The sequence below is a fragment of the Megalobrama amblycephala genome, linkage group LG23 (genome assembly GCF_018812025.1).
Source record: "Megalobrama amblycephala isolate DHTTF-2021 linkage group LG23, ASM1881202v1, whole genome shotgun sequence".
In the NCBI taxonomy this organism is placed as follows: Eukaryota; Metazoa; Chordata; class Actinopteri; order Cypriniformes; family Xenocyprididae; genus Megalobrama; species Megalobrama amblycephala.
Window position 1 is genome coordinate 2970743 of NC_063066.1, and position 23826 is coordinate 2994568.

At 34.6% G+C, this 23826-nt stretch overlaps 2 protein-coding genes across 2 annotated transcripts in view; both read left to right on the forward strand.

Annotated features, from left to right (window-relative positions):
* atp7a (ATPase copper transporting alpha) overlaps positions 1–15153 on the forward strand; it is a 37752-nt gene extending 22599 nt beyond the window's left edge. Inside the window, exons 15-23 of the mRNA XM_048175705.1 lie at positions 95–289; positions 381–563; positions 3164–3374; positions 5773–5919; positions 7414–7556; positions 7639–7842; positions 10585–10702; positions 11233–11335; positions 14269–15153. Coding sequence (XP_048031662.1) covers positions 95–289; positions 381–563; positions 3164–3374; positions 5773–5919; positions 7414–7556; positions 7639–7842; positions 10585–10702; positions 11233–11335; positions 14269–14542 — 1578 coding nt within the window. The 3' untranslated portion in view covers positions 14543–15153. The remainder of the gene's footprint in view (positions 1–94; positions 290–380; positions 564–3163; positions 3375–5772; positions 5920–7413; positions 7557–7638; positions 7843–10584; positions 10703–11232; positions 11336–14268) is intronic.
* A 3333-nt stretch (positions 15154–18486) lies between these two features.
* sowahab (sosondowah ankyrin repeat domain family member Ab) lies at positions 18487–23154 on the forward strand. The gene has a single exon (XM_048176995.1). The coding sequence runs from the start codon at positions 18610–18612 to the stop codon at positions 19789–19791; it is 1182 nt and encodes a 393-aa protein (XP_048032952.1). The 5' UTR covers positions 18487–18609; the 3' UTR covers positions 19792–23154.
* The last annotated feature ends 672 nt before the right edge of the window (positions 23155–23826 follow it).

Genomic DNA, 23826 nt, shown 5'->3' on the forward strand with positions numbered 1-23826 from the left:
TTCCATGATATGTCCCTTTTTAAACTATTCATGCTGGACTTTAATCAGGTCCTTTCTCTTTAAGCACACTAAAGTGGTGGATGTCTCTCTGCAGGGTTATGACAAGAGCATCTCTGAGACAGAGGCCGTCATCCGCTTCGCCTTCCAGGCCTCCATCACCGTCCTCTGCATCGCCTGCCCCTGCTCTCTGGGTCTCGCCACCCCCACGGCGGTAATGGTGGGAACAGGGGTGGGAGCGCAGAATGGGATCCTCATCAAGGGAGGAGAGCCATTAGAGATGGCACACAAGGTCAGAGAAGCTCCGGTCTACAGATTTTAATGTTGTTGTTGTTGGTGTGTAGCTACAGTATATAGATTTATAAATCTGCCTGCTCTTTTAGATTCAGTCTGTGGTGTTTGATAAAACTGGCACCATTACATACGGAGCTCCCAAAGTGGTCCAGGTGAAGATGCTGGCTGAAGGGAATCGGATGCCTCGCTCTAAACTGCTGGCGATCATTGGCACCGCTGAGAATAACAGTGAACATCCGCTGGGTGCGGCCATCACCAAATACTGCAAACAGGTCAGTTTGACTTACTGGTGTGTTGTTTCTTTACTTGCAGACTGTGGTGGGGTTTCCTACGCTGTTTGGAAAAGTATAGAATTTGATTTGAGTAATTTCAAGCCTCTAAAAGGACCTTTGCAAAAAAAAAAAAATGCAGATTTTTGTGTGCACACGAGAAACCGTTAAACTTAGCATATAGGATAATGCACACAGCCGTATTTCGTGTCATGGTTTCTCCGCTGCCACAGAGGATGTGTTAAATTAGGCCTTGATATTACAGGAAGCCAAATTTTGAGCAAATAGATCTCTATTAATTCATGTGCATCAATGCTCTTGTTTTCTTCATAGTAAGATGGCAGTGACGCACAAAGGAAATAGGTTAATATATATAAAACTAGAAATTGTAATGCGCAAGCACGCAAAAAATTCCCATGCGCATGTGAATAGTTTCTCAAAGACACAAAGTTTCTCAAGTGCATGCATAAGTTTGTATCATTTTTATTTATTTATTTTATTTTAGGGGTTTTGTATGATGTCACTTCAATGAAAAATACCCCTGAGAAAATAAATATATTTACAGATGACTACTATATGCCAAATATAAAGCTGATAATAATAATGCTGTATGAAAATCTACAGAGAGTTTTGGAAATTTGAGTCTGGAAAAGTATGGAATTTTGAAATGGAAAATGTGTAGGATTGAGTTACACATTAAATTAAAATATAATAATAAAATGCATTGGCTGTACAGCATCATTTACGAAAACAGAAAAGCCATAAATACTTTTTAAAACAAACAATTAATTTAATTTGTGTTAATTGAGATAATAAATACTTACAGTTTTTATTTATAGTTAATAAAAACTTATAGCTATATGTACATAAAACTATGACAATCATTTTTTTTTTCTAAAACTGTTGTCAAATAGCATGAACTTAAGTGTAAATAAGAATTAAAAAAAAAAAAAAATTACAGTATTTTATGCCATAATTGTCATTACTGAAGTGTGTCTGCATTGGATGTGAATCATACCAAAAGTTTATATATACAGTACAGTCCAAAAGTTTGGAACCACTAAGATTTTTAATGTTTTTAAAAGAAGTTTCGTCTGCTCACCAAGGCTACATTTATTTAATTAAAAATACAGTAAAAAACAGTAATATTGTGAAATATTATTACAATTTAAAATAACTGTTTTCTATTTGAATATATTTCACAAAGTAATTTATTCCTGTGATGCAAAGCTGAATTTTCAGCATCATTACTCCAGTCTTCAGTGTCACATGATCCTTCAGAAATCATTCTAATATCCTGATCTGCTGCTCAAGAAACATTTAATGTGTACAATTGTACAAAATATTTGTGTACAATATTTTTTTTCAGGATTATTTGATGAATAGAAAGTTCAAAAGAACAGTGTTTATCTGAAATCTAATCTTTTGTAACATTATAAATGTCTTTACTGCCATTATGCATCCTTGCTGAATAAAAGTATTCATTTCTTTAATTTCTTTTCAAAAAAATAAAAATATAAATTCTTACTGACCCCAAACTTTTGAACGGTAGTGTATAATGCTACAGAAGCTTTGTATTTCAGATAAATGCTGTTCTTTTGAACTTTCTATTCATCAAGGAATCCTGAAAAAAAAAGTACACAACTGTTTTCAACATTGAAAATAATCATAAATGTTTCTTGAGCAGCAAATCAGCATATTAGAATGATTTCTGAAGGATCATGTGACACTGAAGACTGGAGTAACGATGCTGAAAATTCAGCTTTGCATCACAGGAATAAATTACTTTGTCAAATATATTTAAATAGTACAGTTATTTTAAATTGCAATAATATTTCACAATATTACTGTTTTTTTACTGTATTTTTAATTAAATAAATGTAGCCTTGGTGAGCAGACGAAACTTCTTTTAAAAACATTAAAAATCTTAGTGGTTCCAAACTTTTGGACTGTACTGTATATATATATATATATATATATATATATAATATACATGTATATACATATATAGTAAGCTTATAAATAAAAAAAATTATATATTTAAACCAATTTACACTATCTTTCAAAAGTTTGGGTTCATTGAGCTGTTTTTTTAATAAGAAATTAATACTTTTTTCAAGAATGCATTAAGTTTATCTAAAGTGACATAAAAACATGCGTTACAGAATATTTCTATTTCAAATAAATGTTGTTCTATTAAACTTTCTATTCAAAGAAACCTGAAAAAATGTATCGTTTTTTTGTACACAACTGTTTTGAACATTTATGATAATCATTAATGTTTATTGAGCAGCAAATCATCATATTAGAATGATTTCTGAAGGATCATGTGACACTGAAGACTGATGATGAAAATTCAGCTTTGATCACAGGAATAAATTACACTTTACTATATATTCACATAATAAACAGCTGTTTTAAATCGTAATATTTCACACTGATATTTTGGTGTGCGTAAGAGAATCTCAGCACCTGCTCTCAGTGCCATAATTTTAAGTACAGCTTGTTTTTTGTGAATAAACATCAGCCCTCATATTGGTGCTCTGAATTGCATGAGAGTCTTTATTTGGCATCTGGATTGACGACGGCTCTTCTTTGTTCAGGATTTGGGTACAGAGTCACTTGGCACCTGTACAGATTTTCAAGCTGTGCCAGGTTGTGGGATCAGGTGTCTGGTCAGCAACACGGAGAACGTGCTGAAGAGAGAGGACAGCGACAGCGAGGAGAACCAGCGCAATGCTGTCTTGATTCAGATCAGAGACACTAGAGCCCACAGTAATGACCACCCGCTCATCATGGACCCACAGCCTCTTAGTGAGTGTCACGTGACAGTAGGGATGCTCTCAACTAACTGGTTAACCATTAACTGACAGTAAGAATTTTGAACGATTAATACTATCAGTTAAAAGTAATTGTTTAAGAAAACATTTGCTGCATGGTTAAAAAATACACTACACATAAAATCCATTTTAAGAGAAAAAAAACAGTTGTTTAATATTACATTCGGAAATAATATAAAATACCGATAAATGAAGTGAAATGTTTACAAACATTATAAACACTATAAACATAGCTATAGGCTGTTTTAGTTCCTCTCACTCCACAAAAAACTGTTAAATTTAACCGTATTCAGAACTTAACGAATGCTAAACTATTATTTATTTTGTAAACTTCGTGCTTCACTTGTGTTACAATATTGATGTAAAACATCATCCTTCACATGTGCACAAATTAGGGATGCACCGATATGAAAATTTTGGCCGATAACGGTAACACTTTACAATAAGGTTCATTAGTTAATGTATTAAATAACATGAACTAACCATGATCAATACATTTGTTACTGTATTTACTAATCTTCGTTAACGTTAGTTAATGAAAATACAGTTCATTGTTTGTTCAAAGTGCATTAACAAATGTTAACAAGATTTTAATAATGTATTAGTAAATGTTGAAATTAACATTAACAAAGATTAATAAATGCTGTATAAGTGCAGTTCATTATTAGTTTGTGTTAACTAATGAACCTTAGTGTAAAGTGTTGCCCCGATACCGATAATTCTTTATATTTGAAAACCGATAACCGATATATTGCTCGTTACATCTAAATCAAAATTTTTGTAGAATTTTTGAGAGAATTTAAAGCGAGACAGAAACGCATACCTCTCTCATTTGGCACGAATTTCAAATGTTTCTATACATGCAATGCTAAACTATTATTATGTAAACTAGGTTTCTTACTTAACTTGGGCTGCACAACGATTAATCGCGATTAATTTGCAAAATAAAAGTCTGTGTTTAGGTAATACATGTGTGAGTATAATAATTATGTATTCATAAATACACACACATTCATGTATAAATTTAAGAAATATATGCATGTATAAATATATATATATTATATAAATAATTTTTTTTTCTTAAATATATACATGGATGTGTGTGTATTTATATATACATAATTATTATACTCACACATATATTACCTAAGCACAGACTTTTATTTTGCAAACGATTAGTCGCGATTAATCGTTGTGCAGCCCTATACTTAACTTGTATTACAATATCGACGTAAAACATCATCCGTCACATGCGCAGAAAGTAGGGATGCACCGATATGAAAACTTTGGCCTATACCGATTACCGATAATTCTTTATATTTTAAAGCCGATAACCTATATATCGGCCGATATATTAAGATTTATCGGCCAAATTTTCTTATCGGACCGATAACCTTAACATTTAAAATGAACATATATCGGCCGATACCGATATGGTAACCGATATATCATGCATCCCTAGCAGAAATATGCTTGGCATAACTCCACAGTGGCGCGGTGCTCACGCTGAACGCCACAGATTGTACAGCGGACTGTTTAAATTGGGCAGTGTAACTTTTTATATTTTATTTTGATAATGAGCAGGTTGTGATGTCAAGTTAGCAACGCTAGAACTGAGATTGTGTGTGTGCGTGCGTGAGGCGCCTGCGCGATCACTTGAATTGTTTCCTTATAACAACTGAAACAACTTAAAGGGTTAGTTCACCCAAAAATGCAATCCATTAATGTACTAAAAACATATTTAAATCAGTTCATGTGAGTACAGTGGTTCAATATTAATATTATAAAGCGACAAGAATATTTTTGGTGCGCCAAAAAAACTAAATAAAGACTTTTCAACAATATCTAGTGATGGGCCGATTGCTTCGGAGCTTTACGAATCGAATCAGTGACTCAGAGCGCCAAAGTCACATGATTTCAGCAGTTTAGCCGTTCGATAGGAGATCCGAGTCACTGATTCGATTCGTAAAGCTCTGAAGCAATCGGAAGACATTGTTCGAAACTGTACTTTTATTTGTGTGCTTGTCAGCTTATTTGCCTTATTTTAAAGATTACAGCAGGTTTATATGTTTTGAAGGTCAAAACGTGTCTGAAACTGTTCGATACAGGATTTTCTCTAAACCCCTCCTCTCCGAGAGCCTGCGCTACAACTGTATAACACGCTACATGAAAGCTAATATCTGCATAACAAAAAGCACTTTGCAGAGACATTTTGAAGGAATCGTTCACCCAAAAATAAAAATCGCCATCATGCTACTCACCCAAATCTGACTTTGTATGACATGTGACGTGGACTGAAGCTTTCAGAAAGGACATGCATTTATAAAGATGCTAACATTACAAGAGTCTGATGGTCTGTTGTGTTGTTTCAGCTGTAGTTCAGACGGCCTCGTACACTGTGCTGATAGGAAACAGAGAGTGGATGAGGAGGAACGCGCTGCAGGTGCGAGCAGATGTTGATGAAGCCATGACGGAGCATGAGAAGAGAGGACGCACTGCAGTGCTGGTGGCTGTGGACAGTGAGTGAGGCCGCGTTATTCATTTCTGCCAGACTTTGATCTCTAGGTGCTTCAACAGGAAAGCTCTCAAGGCTGATTGTAAAACTGTTTTTGAGATGCACCTCCTCAGAGCAATAGTGCAGACGTGTCTATATAACATACTTCAGTTGAGGTATTATATTGGCTTGACTAAAACATGCTAACAATATGTTAATTCATGCTATCTACATGTTAAAAAATGATCGAAAAATGTCAATTCATGCTAGCAACATGTTCAAATGTGTTAACAAAAGGTTAAAACATGGTAACAACATGCTAATTCATGCCTGTAACACGTTAAACGTGCTAGCAATGTTTCAAACATGCTAGCAATGTGCTAAAACATGCTAACAACATGCTAATTCATGTAATCAACATGTTAAAACATGTTAGCAACATCCTAAAAACGCTAGCAAACAAGTTAAGTCATGTTACCAAAATGTTAAAAAATGTTAACATGTTAAAATATTCTAGCAACGTGTTAAAACATGTTAACATGTTAATTCATGTCATCAATGTTAAAACATGTTAACTATATGCTAAAACGTGTTAGCAACATGCTAATTCAAGTTATCAACATGTTAAAACATGTTAACAACAATGCTAAAACGTATTAGCAACATGCTAATTCATGTTAACAATGTGGTAAAGCATGCTAGCAACATGTTAAAAAATGGTACCAACATGTTAAAAGGTGTTAGCAACATGCTAATTCATGTTAGCAATGTGGTAAAACATGGTAGCAACATGTTAAAACGTGTTAACAAAATGCTAATTCATGTTAGCAATGTGGTAAAACATGGTAGCAACATGCTCAAACGTGTTTAACAACATGCTAATTCATGTTAGCAATGTGGTAAAACATGGTAGCAACATGCTAAAACGTGTTAACAACATGGTAATTCATGTTAGCAATATAGTAAAAAACATGGTAGTAGCATACTAAAAGGTGTTGGCAAAACATGCTAATTCATGTTAGCAATGTGGTAAAACATGGTAGCAACATGTTAAAACATGTTAGAAACGTGTTAAAACGTGTTAACAACATGCTAATTCATGTTAACAATGTGTGAAAACATGTTAATTCATCCTAACAATGTCCTTCTGTCACTTTCCACTAAATTTAAAGCTTATAAAACTTTCAAACTTTCATATGGCTTTGTCAAGCAAACATCAAATGTTGTCTACAAACTTTTGAATCTAGTTGCGTTTGTCCTCTGAAGTTTTCCAGGCTGTGACATAAATTAAAGGCTGTTGGCTGTTTTTAAAAAGACTAGCTTCAATACCTTCCTTACAAAAGTAAACAGGAAAAACAAATGTTTGTTACACAATTCAATGTGGTTTTTAATTGGAATGGAGGTTAACTAATTGCAAATGAATTCAAATATAACTACATAATAAAGAAATAAAAGTGACGTTGTCAAACAGTGCACAGTGTTTATTTTGAGCATGTGTGCTGTTCTGTGTTATTCTCAGATGAGCTTTGTGCCATGGTGGCCATAGCGGACACAGTGAAGCCTGAGGCGGAGCTGGCCGTCCACACGCTTACAGCAATGGGGCTGGAGGTCGTGCTGATGACCGGAGACAACAGCAGAACCGCTCGAGCTATCGCTGCACAAGTACAGGACCCTTTAATACTCCCTTGAATAATAATTGTCCTCGTGCAGCAGTGAATCTAACAGCTGACTTCTTTTGTTCCAGGTGGGCATCAGGAAGGTGTTTGCAGAAGTCTTGCCGTCTCACAAGGTGGCGAAAGTGGAGCAGCTCCAGCAGGCGGGAAAATGCGTAGCCATGGTTGGCGATGGAGTGAATGACTCCCCCGCACTGGCCATGGCAGACGTTGGCATTGCGATAGGCACCGGCACAGATGTAGCTATTGAGGCTGCCGACGTGGTGCTAATCAGGGTATGAACACTGTGATGGCTGAGTTACAAATGTTATAGCATTATATTGTTTGTTGCTTCATGCTAATTCATGCTAGCAACATGTTAAAATGTTGCTAGCATAAAAAGGCTAGCAAACATGTTAAGTCATGTTAAAACATTCTAGCAATGTGTTAAAACATGTTAACATGCTAATTCATGTTATCAACATGTTAAAACATGCTAGCAACATGTTAAAACATGTTAACAACATTCTAAAATGTGTTACCAAAACATGCTAATTCAAGTTAGCAGGGTGGAAAAACATGCTATCAACATGTTAAAACATGTTAACAATGTGCTAAAACATGTTATCAAAATGCTAATTCATGCCTGTAACATTAAAACATGCTAACAATGTGTTAAAACATGTTAATAACATTCTAATTCATGACACCAATGTGTTTATATATGCTAGCAATGTGCTAAAACATATTAGCAAAATTCTAATTCCTGTTATCAATGTTAAAACATGCTAGCAACATGTTAAAACATGTTAACAACATTCTAAAATGTGTTAGCAACATGTTAATTCAAGTTAGCAGTGTGGAAAAACATGCTATCAACATGTTAAAACATGTTAGCAATGTGCTAAAACATGTTATCAAAATGCTAATTCATGCCTGTAACGTTAAAACATGCTAACAATGTGTTAAAACATGTTAACAACATTCTAATTCATGACACCAATGTGTTTATATATGCTAGCAATGTGCTAAAACATGTTAGCAAAATTCTAATTCCTGTTATCAATGTTAAAACATGCTAGCATCATGTTAAAACATGTTAACAACATTCTAAAATGTGTTAGCAACATGTTAATTCAAGTTAGCAGTGTGGAAAAACATGCTATCAACATGTTAAAACATGTTAGCAATGTGCTAAAACATGTTATCAAAATGCTAATTCATGCCTGTAACGTTAAAACATGTTAACAATGTGTTAAAACATGTTAACAACATTCTAATTCATGACAGCAATGTGTATATATATGCTAGCAATGTGCTAAAACATGTTAGCAAAATTCTAATTCCTGTTATCAATGTTAAAACATGCTAGCAACATGTTAAAACATGTTAACAACATTCTAAAACGTGTTAGCAACATGTTAATTCAAGTTAGCAGTGTGGAAAAACATGCTATCAACATGTTAAAACATGTTAGCAATGTGCTAAAACATGTTATCAAAATGCTAATTCATGCCTGTAACGTTAAAACATGCTAACAATGTGTTAAAACATGTTAACAACATTCTAATTCATGACACCAATGTGTTTATATATGCTAGCAATGTGCTAAAACATGTTAGCAAAATTCTAATTCCTGTTATCAATGTTAAAACATGCTAGCAACATGTTAAAACATGTTAACAACATTCTAAAATGTGTTAGCAACATGTTAATTCAAGTTAGCAGTGTGGAAAAACATGCTATCAACATGTTAAAACATGTTAGCAATGTGCTAAAACATGTTATCAAAATGCTAATTCATGCCTGTAACGTTAAAACATGCTAACAATGTGTTAAAACATGTTAACAACATTCTAATTCATGACACCAATGTGTTTATATATGCTAGCAATGTGCTAAAACATGTTAGCAAAATTCTAATTCCTGTTATCAATGTTAAAACATGCTAGCATCATGTTAAAACATGTTAACAACATTCTAAAATGTGTTAGCAACATGTTAATTCAAGTTAGCAGTGTGGAAAAACATGCTATCAACATGTTAAAACATGTTAGCAATGTGCTAAAACATGTTATCAAAATGCTAATTCATGCCTGTAACGTTAAAACATGTTAACAATGTGTTAAAACATGTTAACAACATTCTAATTCATGACAGCAATGTGTATATATATGCTAGCAATGTGCTAAAACATGTTAGCAAAATTCTAATTCCTGTTATCAATGTTAAAACATGCTAGCAACATGTTAAAACATGTTAACAACATTCTAAAACGTGTTAGCAACATGTTAATTCAAGTTAGCAGTGTGGAAAAACATGCTATCAACATGTTAAAACATGTTAGCAATGTGCTAAAACATGTTATCAAAATGCTAATTCATGCCTGTAACGTTAAAACATGCTAACAATGTGTTAAAACATGTTAACAACATTCTAATTCATGACACCAATGTGTTTATATATGCTAGCAATGTGCTAAAACATGTTAGCAAAATTCTAATTCCTGTTATCAATGTTAAAACATGCTAGCAACATGTTAAAACATGTTAACAACATTCTAAAATGTGTTAGCAACATGTTAATTCAAGTTAGCAGTGTGGAAAAACATGCTATCAACATGTTAAAACATGTTAGCAATGTGCTAAAACATGTTATCAAAATGCTAATTCATGCCTGTAACGTTAAAACATGCTAACAATGTGTTAAAACATGTTAACAACATTCTAATTCATGACAGCAATGTGTATATATATGCTAGCAATGTGCTAAAACATGTTAGCAAAATTCTAATTCCTGTTATCAATGTTAAAACATGCTAGCAACATGTTAAAACATGTTAACAACATTCTAAAACGTGTTAGCAACATGCTAATTCAAGTTAGCAGTGTGAAAAAACATGCTATCAACATGTTAAAACATGTTATCAATGTGCTAAAACATGGTAGCAACATGCTAAAAAATGTTGGCAAAAAAAGCTAGATTTGTGTGCAACTCGAGACGTTTGATTCATCTAGCCAATTCTTTGTTTTAAACAGAATGATCTTCTTGATGTTGTTGCGAGTATCGACCTTTCTAAGAAGACTGTAAAAAGAATCAGAATCAACTTTGTATTTGCACTAATCTACAATCTGGTGGGGATTCCCATTGCTGCAGGTGAGAGCAACTAAACCAGACAACACTACTAGACAAAACAGCATTATTACCACTTCCCTCAGATAGGATACAAAATAGGGCCTGAAAAAAGTGCATTTTCTGGTAATCTGTAGAAAATGGTGATTGTGTTGAACTAAATATTAAATCAGCTATTTTATTTTCTGTTCGTTTTACACTACTGTTCAAAAGTTTGAGGTCAGTATTATTTTGAAATTATGTTTACGTTTACATTTGTTTTTTCCCCCTGATAGCAAAACTTGGGACATGTTTAAGAAGTCTAAAGTTATGATTTGTGTGATTATTTTCCTGCAGTAAACAGTAATTGTACAAGTATTAGTTTGTAGACATTTGATGTGTTTAAAACTAGCTACTTATCACTGTAGGTAAATATTATGTCAGATAATAGTTTGTCAAACGTACCAAGTAAACTAAGTAAAAAAAAACACAGGATTTGTGTCTCTAATGCTGTTAAAAAGTATTGGGACAGTGATCTGTATCAGTGTGTTATTGACTGAGTTTGTTGTCTGCAGGTGTGTTCATGCCTGTGGGTTTGGTGCTGCAGCCCTGGATGGGCTCTGCTGCGATGGCTGCCTCATCAGTGTCTGTTGTGCTGTCCTCCCTTCTTCTCAAATGGTAAACCTCATTTTTGCATGCATTAGTAACAGGGTAAATTATTTTGATGCAGTTTTAAGGCAAGAAGGCGCTCGCTTTCTGTGTCATTCGTTCACAAGAAAAGTTATTGTTTTTCATGAGATTTTTTGAGTACTTCATACTTCACATTGACAAAATGCATTTATAAACCTAGTTATTTTATAATGTTTAATATTTAGTCAAAAACGAAGTGAAAAACGATTAGAGGAAATGGCTGATATTTGCGCAAATAAATGCTACTTTGCCGCCACCTGCTGGTTAAAGTGGTAATTATTGTCTTTTTTATTTTTAAATAAGTGTTTTCTATCAAATGCTGAATTTCCTACATTTTTAAACGTTTGGTTTTACAATGGGGACAATCTCAGAAGGATGAACAAGTAATGTTTGTGGTCATCACATTAAAAATAACATTTGAAGTGCTGGAGTGTGTGTCTAATTACAGATACAGCGTCTCAATAGCTTCATCTTTATTGCAATCAATAAAACTGGTTTATTGGCAAATTAGGTAAATGTGATAACTGCATTAAAATATGAATACATCATTAAAAATTGATGGTTTTGTGTCGATGTACAGCGACTACAGAATGAACAGCTAACAGTTCACCGGAAATGCCCGAGCTGGCTTAACGACAACCAGGAAGTAACCGTGCATATAGTCTATTACAATTCATATTTTCAAAGGCAGTTTTCTCAAAATGAGTTTTAACTTCACTAGCGCTTGCACTAAAGTTTACAGTTTTATTCCTATCTGTATTCTGAAGGCTTTTATAGAGGGGTTTGTTCAGATATCATATGCCAGCAATGTGCTAAAACATGCTAACAACATGCTAATTCATGCCAGCAACGTGGTAAAACATGCTATCAGTGTGTTAAAACATGTTAATTCATGCTAACAATATGCTAGCAACATGGTAAAACATGCTAGCAACATGCTAATTCATGTTAGCAGCATATTAAAACATGCTAGCAGCACCTTAAAACATGCTAGCAGCACCTTAAAACATGTTAGCAACAAGTTAAAACATGTTAAAAACATGCTAATTCATGCCAGCCACGTGGTAAAACATGCTATCAGTGTGTTAAAACATGTTAATTCATGCTAACAATATGGTAAAACATGCTAGCAACATGTTAATTCATGATAGCAGCATGTTATAACATGCTAGCAGGATGTTATAACAAATGCTAGCAGCACCTTAAAACATGTTAGCAACAGGTTAAAACATGTTAAAAACATGCTAATTCATGCCAGCCACGTGGTAAAACATGCTATCAGTGTGTTAAAACATGTTAATTCATGCTAACAATATGGTAAAACATGCTAGCAACATGTTAATTCATGATAGCAGCATGTTATAAAATGCTAGCAGCATGTTATAACATGCTAGCAGCACCTTAAAACATGTTAGTAACAGGTTAAAACATGTTAAAAACATGCTAATTCATGCCAGCCACGTGGTAAAAAATGTTATCAGTGTGTTAAAACATGTTAATTCATGCTAACAATATGGTAAAACATGCTAGCAACATGTTAATTCATGATAGCAGCATGTTATAACATGCTAGCAGCATGTTATAACATGCTAGCAGCACCTTAAAACATGTTAGCAACAGGTTAAAACATGTTAAAAACATGCTAATTCATGCCAGCCACGTGGTAAAACATGCTATCAGTGTGTTAAAACATGTTAATTCATGCTAACAATATGGTAAAACATGCTAGCAACATGTTAATTCATGATAGCAGCATGTTATAACATGCTAGCAGCACCTTAAAACATGTTAGCAACAGGTGAAAACATGTCAAAAACATCTTAAAAATGTTAGCCACGTGTTAAATCATGTTTGCAGCATACATGATTTTTTTCCCCAAACCGGCTCAGCGGAAATCCCGCCCTGGAGCCAATTCTAAACATTTAATTGGCCATGTCAATCACAGTAATGATTGCCTACACCCAACCCTGATCCCTAAACCTACCTGTCACTGTAACCTCAGCCAATGAAATTGGTTGCAGGGCGGGATTTCCGCTGAACCGGTTTGGGGAAAAAAATGTTTTCACCTGTTGCTAACATGTTTTAAGGTGCTGCTAGCATTTTTTTTAACATGCTGCAAACATGATTTAACACGTTGCTAACATTTCTAAGATGTTTTTAACATGTTTTAACACACTGATAGCATGTTTTACCACGTGGCTGGCATGAATTAGCATGTTTTTAACATGTTTTAACCTGTTGCTAACATGCTTTAAGGTGCTGCTAGCATGTTTTAACATGCTGCTAACATGAATTAGCATGTTGCTAGCATGTTTTACCATGTTGCTAGCTTGAATTAACATGTTGCTATCATGTTTTAACATTTTGCTAGCATATTGTTAGCATGAATTAACATGTTTTAACACACTGATAGCATGTTTTACCACGTTGGTGGCAAAAAAATCACGCTTGCAACATAATTCATGTTATCAACCTGTTAAAAAAGAGGATCTATTATGCCTGTTTAGACTTTCACCTTTCTTTAGTGTGTGTCTGTTTGAGCATGAAAAAGCTCTGCAAACTCCCTGAAACGCCTCCATTGTAGTCTTGAGTTTTCTTCACAATATTCCTCATTTAAATAATTAATGCGCAGAATAAAGGGGCGGGGCCTGGTTGAGTTAGTCAGTAGTGTGTTGAAACTGGCAGTTATGGTAAGGGGCGGGACATTTCCCAAACACCAATCACAACACACTGCTCCAGCCGACCAATCAGAGCACAGTGTGCTTTTCAGAAGGCGGGGCTTCATAGAGACAGGAACTAAACAGAGCGTTACTGACAGACTGGGAAGAGAGGTGCTGCAAAAATGGAGAATATGAGGAAAATAATCAACATTCAAGTTCAACACTTTAAGATAACATGACACTCGTGTCCTTTTCCCGCAGTTACACTAAACCCACTGCTGAGAAACTGGAAAGACGACTGGGCGTGACGAGAAAACAAAGCAGCCTATCGGATGTCAGTGTTCACATCGGCATGGGAGAGCTGCGTCGGTCCTCGCCCAAACTCAGCCTGCTGGACCGCATCGTCAACTACAGCCGGGCCTCCATCAACTCGCTCCGCTCGGACAAACACTCGATGAACAGCATGGCCCTCAGCGAGCCCGACAAGCACTCTCTGCTGGTGGGCGACGCTCACTGCGACGAGGAGATCGTTTGAGGCTCTCTTGCTTTACCTCAGTGCCTGTAGACGAGCAGGATCTGTGTCCAAGCCCAACATTCAATCAGGTTCCTCATGAATATGACCACCGTTGTGCTCTCACTGTGACACGGCATTGATTGTGCGGCGCCATAACACGAGGCTTTCTGACGGTCTCTGTTTACATTGAGTCGGCCGTTTTATGACGACAATCCATACGATAAAAATCAGCTACGCCGCAGATTGTCTTCAAAAAGTTTTAAATCGATTTTATTTTTGTGAAAATGACAATTTAAGAGGGATTTATTGTGTTTTAATGGTAAGGATTAAGTTGATATTTATTGCATCATTTATTTATAGCATTTTATGTAGTTTTTGTCTGACATGAAGGAATTTCTTTTAAACGTGAACAAATGAACTCTATTTTCTAAGGCCGTTTCGGCTGCGCAGTACATTCCAAAGAAAGCAGTGTTTCCAAGGATTGGTGAACCGTCGTTCCTAATCAGGAATGATCGGGTCACAAGTTAGTAACCAAGAAAACCGTAAGATGTTCAGCATATTCGTGTTTTTCTTTTTTATTGTTTGTAACACTTGAGCTGCCTTTGCTATATTTAAATGCGCTTTTAAATGTATTGTTTTTTGCTTGCTTTATTTTAAAACCTAATGCTCTGTCTGACCCGAGACTGACGTTTTATTAGTGGAGCACATTTGTACACGGCCGTTTGTGCATTAAAAGGGTTAGCTCACCCAAAAATGAAAATAATGTCATTAATTACTCTCCCTCATGTCGTTCCACACCCGTAAGACCTTCGTTCATCTTCAGAACACAAATTAAGATATTTTTGATGAAATCTGCATAGCCAGCAATGACATTTCCTCTCTGAAGATCCATTCATGTACTAAAAACATATTTAAATCAGTTCATGTGAGTACAGTGGTTCGAATCGCATGTCAAACTGCTGAAATCATGTGACTTTGGCGCTCCGAACCGCTGATTCGACACACTGATTCATAACGCTCCGAAGCTTCCTGAAGCAGTGTTTTGAAATCGGCCATCTCTATATAAGTCGTTATTTTGTTTTTTTGGCGCACCAAAAATATTCTCGTGGCTTTATAATATTAATATTGAACCACTGTACTCACATGAACTGATTTAAATATGTTTTTAGTACCTTTATGGATCTTGAGAGAGGAAATGTCATTGCTGGCTATGCAGATTTCATCAAAAATATCTTAATTTGCGTCCCGAAGATGAACAAAGGGTGAGTAATTAATTACATTATTTTCATTTTTGGGTGAACTAACCCTTTAAAGCCCTTAATAGATGCATGTCACTAAACAGCCTGAATCAGGTTACTGAAATATATTACTGACATTCTGAGCTTTCAAGATACTTAATGCAAATGATCTAAAATAAAAAAATGTCATTCAGAGGAAGTTTTGTTACTGTATTATTCAAGGTCAATTAAGAGATGCAGTCTTCAAACAAAACAAGTGCACTCGATATTAGTCGTTGCTTGTTTTTGCCAAATGTGTTCGAGTTGACAATGTGAACATGCTGAAATTGTGATTTATGCTGTCAGTTGTTTCAGTAAATGTGCTCTGGGACAATTCTTATTGTAGTTTTGCATCATATTCTCTTAATAAACAGACAGTTTTCAATTACCTAACATTCATCAAGTCCTTTTTCCAGTGTGATTGTTGATTTAAAATGTGCACTTGCTCGCAATGTAAAAAATAAGAATTCTGTCAAACTAGGAGGCAAGCTGAAACTTCACACACACATTCTGGAGACACCTTATGTTACATCTTGTATAGATCCCCTCTAATGTGTTCACAGACCAAATAGTCTAAATTTGCAAAAGGAAAGAGTGTTTGGAAAAGAAAAAGTCCACATTTTACTTTGCTGCCACCTATTGATGAACCACTGCAACATGAAGAGACTCGAGCTGTTTATCTTCATAATTTTTTGTTATGAAAGTAAGTATTTATGTAAGTAAAATGAACATATTTTGCTTGAAAACATTTCAGAGTAATATAGATGTTGTTTTGTTAGAAAAAGAACAAATCTAGAATGTTTTGAACAGTCATGAGTTAAAGTCTGTAATTAATTTAATTCCATTGAAGTCAATGGAGATGCTCATTCTCATATGTTCATATAAATGTAATCTAATGACATAGATTCAAATAAAATTTCTCTTCTTTCTATTCTATTCTTGAATTTCTCTTAAAATTTCTATTTTTGCAACACACAGTTTTTTCATGTAGTTCTTAAAAAACTGGAAATTTCAAATAATTTCTCATTTTTTGTTAATGAATAAAAAGTGGGTAAATTATGTAATAGCATGGTAAAAACATGGTAACATTCAAAACTTTAATGTTTCTGTCTCAAAATAAATATTAGTAATACTCTAATGTAGATGAAACGTCACTTATAATCAACAGAATAAAGTCTAAAGTGGACCATCAAAATAAAGTGTTACCAAAAACATATAATTTCTTAATAAAAATTCCTAAAAATTTCTCATTACTGTTAATGCAACAAACAAACAAACAAACAAAAACATTTAAATTTAATGAAAAAAAATGACTTTAAAGTGAACATGATTATTAAATTGTGAAGTATGTAATGGCACTAATTGTACTACCCTTAATTAATGCTGAAATGAAGGAAACAACTTTTATTACAATATTTTTAATCTACACTCTAAAAAATGCTGGATTGTTTCAACCCACGTTTGGGTCAAATATGGACAAATATTAAATATTTACACATTTTTCAACCCACATTTTGGTCAAATATGGACAAATATTAAATATTTGCCCATTTTTCAACCCACATTTTGGTCAAATATGGACAAATATTAAATATTTATCCATTTTTCAACCCACATTTTGGTCAAATATGGACAAATATTAAATATTTACACATTTTTCAACCCACATTTTGGTCAAATATGGACAAATATTAAATATTTACCCATTTTCAACCTACATTTTGGTCAAATATGGACAAATATTAAATATTTACCCATTTTTCAACCCACATTTTGGTCAAATATGGACAAATATTAAATATTTATCCATTTTTCAACCCACATTTTGGTCAAATATGGACAAATATTAAATATTTACACATTTTTCAACCCACATTTTGGTCAAATATGGACAAATATTAAATATTTGCCCATTTTTCAACCCACATTTTGGTCAAATATGGACAAATATTAAATATTTATCCATTTTTCAACCCACATTTTGGTCAAATATGGACAAATATTAAATATTTACACATTTTTCAACCCACATTTTGGTCAAATATGGACAAATATTAAATATTTACCCATTTTTCAACCTACATTTTGGTCAAATATGGACAAATATTAAATATTTACCCATTTTTCAACCTACATTTTGGTCAAATATGGACAAATATTAAATATTTGCCCATTTTTCAACCCACATTTTGGTCAAATATTTTTCAACCCACACATGGGTTAAAAACAACCCAAGTTGGGTTCAAAAATGGACAAACCCAGCGATTGGGTTGTTTTAACCCAGCAGTTGAGTTAAATGTTTGCTCAACCTGCTGGGTAGTTTTATTTAACTCAACTATTGTTTAATAATTATTGTTTGTTTGCTTAAAATGAACCCAAAATATATTGGAAATTAACATTTGTTAATATGTTTAATAAATGAACATATATGAATACTTTTAAGAGTAATAATTAAACAATAAACATTTAGTGCTGACTTCGCATAAGATATTGATTGTTTAATTATTTCGATTTATTAAATAATAAAAAAAAAGTTAAATTATTATTTATTTAGGCTATTTAATAACCTCAGTAGTTACGTTTGTTTGAACAGAGGTTTATAAATTATGAAATGTGGTGAACGACATTTTAAGGATGCAGCGCGTGAACTCCGCTCCTCTCCGCAGTGCACGCGCAGCGCCGCATCCTTCATTCATCGCGCGTTCATGTGCCAGTCTTGGATAAAGAGGGAGGCACGCGGATTTCGGAGGATAACCGGAAACAGCAGGTTGTTGTTGAAACATCTCTCATAACTACTAAAGAAAACACAAAATGGCTCTGACTCAAGAAACGATCTTAACCTTTTTACTGGAGCACGGAGGAAAAGTGAAAAACTCGGAGCTTGTGAATAAGTTCAAAGGACTTATAAACTCCAGCGACCCCGCGGAGAAGAAACGAAACAGAGACCTTTTCAAACGACTGGTCAACAACGTCGCAGTGGTCAAACAAGTCGATGACGTAAAGTACGTGGCTGTGAAGAAAAAGTACCAACTGGATAACGACTTAAAATCGCCATGCAGTAGTAGTAAACCAGAGAATGTGGATATTATTAATAACAATTATTGTCATTGCTCCACCCAAACTGTGAGTAACAGCAGTACAAGTGACTATATGACAGCAAGAGTGCTCAGTGTGACAAGTGATGCCAGGAGTGGCTCTGTTTTCGCTCTTGTGGCCATAAAATCTCCACAATGCGAGTTGCAAAATGATCAAATGCGCTTCAAAACACTAACAGCAGATGCAGAACCAGTCAAAACAACAGCATATCAGAGCTGTATATCGGGAGAAGCTTTTCCATACAGAGCCAAACGAAAGGATCTAGAGGCGCAGGGTTCGCCGCAACTGCGAAAGTTCAGCAAAATCACCAAATGTGATGTAATTCCGTTGGGATCTGTGGAACATGAGTGGCTTGTGAAATCCACGACAGGAAGCTGGCGTCAGATCTCCAGCCTCCTGCTGCAAGACCCTCATCTGGCAGAGAAGAGGAATTTCATGTCTGGATTCACAATTCTGCATTGGGCCGCTAAAAGCGGAAACGGTGAAATGGTGTGTAAAGTCATTGACGTTTCAAGACAGAGCGGTGCAGGGATCGATGTTAATGCCAAGTCTTACGAAGGATACACACCTCTCCACATCGCCGCCATTCACAGCCGTGAACGTGTGTGTTCACTGCTGGTGTGTGAATACGGTGCCAGCACTAACATACGGGATAACAGCGGTAAAAAAGCCTACCGTTATCTAAGTCAAGATGTGTCGACTGAAGTCAGAAAGATGCTCGGAGACCCTCGCTGTGTGCAGCAGGATGCTGGGAATTATTTGAAGGATGACCAGAACCTCCGGAGAGGATTCAACACTCTGAGTAAACTATTTCAACCCCACGTCGCTGGACATAAAAAGAAATACAGACGTCGGCCAAGCTTCCATTTCATTAGAGAGAAAGAGTATTGCACTTAATCGATGAAAGATAACCTCTGACAAGAAATAGACTTGACTTTATTGTATGTTTAGTTTGTGTACTTATTAATTTAATTGGTAACTGTACAGTGACAGCTGTGCACTTGACTGCTAATTATATTTGTTAATGAGGTTAGCAAGTAACAAGAAAATAATTTACTATACTAACACAGCTGAAAGGGTGTGTTCAGGTCATATTTTACCCCCAAAATTTACAAAAAAGGCCCTATCATACACCCGCGCAATGCGACAGCAGGCGCGACGCAAGTGTTTTTTGCTAGTTTCAGCCTGACGCAGTTTCATTTTCACGTCCTGCGTCATGTTATTTAAATAGCAAATGCACTCGCGCTCATCTGTTCGCCCATCGACGTGCTGGTCTGAAAACGAGGTGTGTTCAGGTGCACTGTTGGCGTGTTGCTATTTTGAGGAACTGAAAACGACTGCGCCATTGACCAACAAAAACCTCCTCTAAAGTCAATGGCGCAGTATTTTTTTTTGTTATTTGTAAGGAATATACGCCTAAAGGCGGATGCACAACGTGCATACACTCAATATGGATTTCACTCATTTTTCAACCCACAATTGGGTCAAATATGGACAAATATTAAATATTTACCCATTTTTCAACCCATATTTTGGTCAAATATGGACAAATACTAAATATTTGCCCATTTTTCCACCCACATTTTGGTCAAATATGGACAAATACTAAATATTTACCCGTTTTTCAACCCACGTTTGGGTCAAATATGGACAAATATTAAATATTTGCCCATTTGTCAACCCACATTTTGGTCAAATATGGACAAATATTAAATATTTGCCCATTTTTCAACCCACAATTGGGTCAAATATGGACAAATATTAAATATTTACCCATTTTTCAACCCACATTTTGGTCAAATATGGACAAATACTAAATATTTACCCGTTTTTCAACCCACATTTTGGTCAAATATGGACAAATATTAAATATTAGCCCATTTTTCAACCCACATTTTGGTCAAATATGGACAAATAATAAATATTAGCCCATTTTTCAAACCACATTTTGGTCAAATATGGACAAATATTAAATATTTACCTGTTTTTCAACCCACATTTTGGTCAAATATGGACAAATACTAAATATTAGCCCATTTTTCAACCCACATTTTGGTCAAATATGGACAAATATTAAATATTTACCTGTTTTTCAACCCACATTTTGGTCAAATATGGACAAATACTAAATATTAGCCCATTTTTCAACCCACATTTTGGTCAAATATGGACAAATACTAAATATTAGCCCATTTTTCAACCCACATTTTGGTCAAATATGGACAAATACTAAATATTAGCCCATTTTTCAACCCACATTTTGGTCAAATATGGACAAATACTAAATATTAGCCCATTTTTCAAACCACATTTTGGTCAAATATGGACAAATACTAAATATTAGCCCATTTTTCAACCCACATTTTGGTCAAAATATGGACAAATATTAAATATTTACCCGTTTTTCAACCCACATTTTGGTCAAATATGGACAAATACTAAATATTAGCCCATTTTTCAACCCACATTTTGGTCAAATATGGACAAATATTAAATATTTACCCGTTTTTCAACCCACATTTTGGTCAAATATGGACAAATACTAAATATTAGCCCATTTTTCAACCCACATTTTGGTCAAATATGGACAAATATTAAATATTTACCCGTTTTTCAACCCACATTTGGGTCAAATATGGACAAATATTAAATATTTACCCGTTTTTCAACCCACATTTTGGTCAAATATGGACAAATACTAAATATTAGCCCATTTTTCAACCCACATTTTGGTCAAATATTAAATATTTGCCCATTTTTCAACCCACATTTGGGTCAAATATGGACAAATATGAAATATTTACCTGTTTTTCAACCCACATTTGGGTAAAATATGGACAAATATTAAATATTTACCCGTTGTTCAACCCACATTTGGGTCAGATATGGACAAATATTAAATATTTACCCGTTTTTCAACCCACATTTTGGTCAAATATGGACAAATATTAAATATTTACCCATTTTTCAACCCATATTTGGGTCATATATTTTTTGGACCCAAATTTGGGTTGAAACAACCCAACATTTTTTTGTGTATTGTGAATCATTATTGAAAATATTCTGATTTACAAAATAAATAAAACATAAAATGTCTTTGTAATGCAAATTTGGGGGAAAATATGTCATACAAATAATGTCACTGTGTGACTTGCGAGAGAATTTTCTGGTTTGCCTCAAACAGTAACTCTGTCATCGTTCATATCTGATTGTTGTGCCGTGCGTGATGCCTGGAGAAACACTCATGTCATTGAGTGAAGGGAGAGAGGCCTCTGTGTGGGATGTCGGCATGTCGTCCTTCAACTCATGTTACTCTTGATGCGACGTCTGTGTAATACTGAAGAGATAAACTCTAGCTCAGGTCTGCGATAGGCCTTGGCAAAATTAGGTCAAACTTTATGCAAATGACCACATTACTGATATAATGTGTGAGAATAAAACCAGAGTTTTAACCAGGAATTTATGAGTGTTAGAAACAGTCTGGAAAATATAATGAGGTCTTTGTCAGGCAGCGATTCAGGCGTGATTTCACGGGCGCTGGAGCTTAGCATAACTTCATTCAGTCTTTTGACGGGTGTGCAGCGATCTGTGATGATGTCAGCGCCCTCGCCTCTCAGAGCGGCTCCCCTTCAACTGTGAGGTCAAGGTCGCCTCAGAAAGTAGATCCTTTGGGTTCAGAGCTATTCTAAGTCAAATTTGAGCACTTAAACCACACTAAGACTAGTATATCTTAAGCATAACATTGTTTCTTTTATTATTGATATTAATATTTATGTAAATAAATGTAAGAGTTGATTTAGATGCATTTTAATTCTTGATTGTCACAATTGTAGGCAGTCAGTATCTCTGTGTTAGAGAAAGCAAGATAATAGTTCTTTGTGTTTTGCTGCCTAATTTATAGGGTCATTGTTCGACCTCCAGGATGAGACTGCTTATATGTCACAACTTAATTGACTGAGGAAATATACATTTCAAATAAATTTGGCACAATTCAAAGTCATTGTTTCCTGGTGTTTTTGTTTTAAAGGTAAAATTCAGAATGATAATGTTTGTGACGCTTCAGTTCAGTGCAGTTGGATGTAAACAGCACTGTTAAAGGGATAGTTCACCCTAAATGAAAATTCTGTCATCATTTACTCACATTGTTCCAAACCTGTAGGAGTTTCTTTCTTCTGTTGAAGATATTTTGAAGAATGTTTGTAACCAGACAGTTGACAGTAGCTATAGTTGACTTCCATAGCATATTTCCCCCTCTAAAAATCACATATTTTTTAATTGCTTGGCCTTTAAAACACAACAACAACAACCATCTTTGTTAAAGGATTAGTTTACTTCATATATATATATATATATATATATATATATATATATATATATATATATATTTATATATATAAAATATGCTGAATTCAGGGTGATTGGGACACTTTTTCCAAGTCATCTCAATGGCAAAATGTGTGTGTGTGTGTATATATATATATATATACTGTTTTTCTCTTCTGTTTTTTATGATGATGCCATTAGGGAACTAAATACCTTGTTCATTCAGTAGCTATTCCAATAAAAACAATATTCCTGCAAAACATTTTGTTTTAAAAAATTTTGATGCAAGAAAAATGAAGAAACACTTGAAATATTTATTAATAAACTGCCAATTTTTCATGTTAGTTGTATGGCACTGTGGGAACATCCACTTAAACCAAAGTTCATCTTCATTAACGGTGATGTTGTGATCATACTAATATTTTCCATCTTTAAAGCACCGAGTTTTATAACAAATATTGGGAGTTTGGGGCATTAAATGTCATGTGAAGTGACTGCAGAATCAGAACATTGATCCTCAGAAGAACAGGCTGGAAATGTATTTAATAACTTATGTTGGGAAGAATTGTGTCCTCGTGACACACGTTTCCAAAAATCCCAATTTCTGTT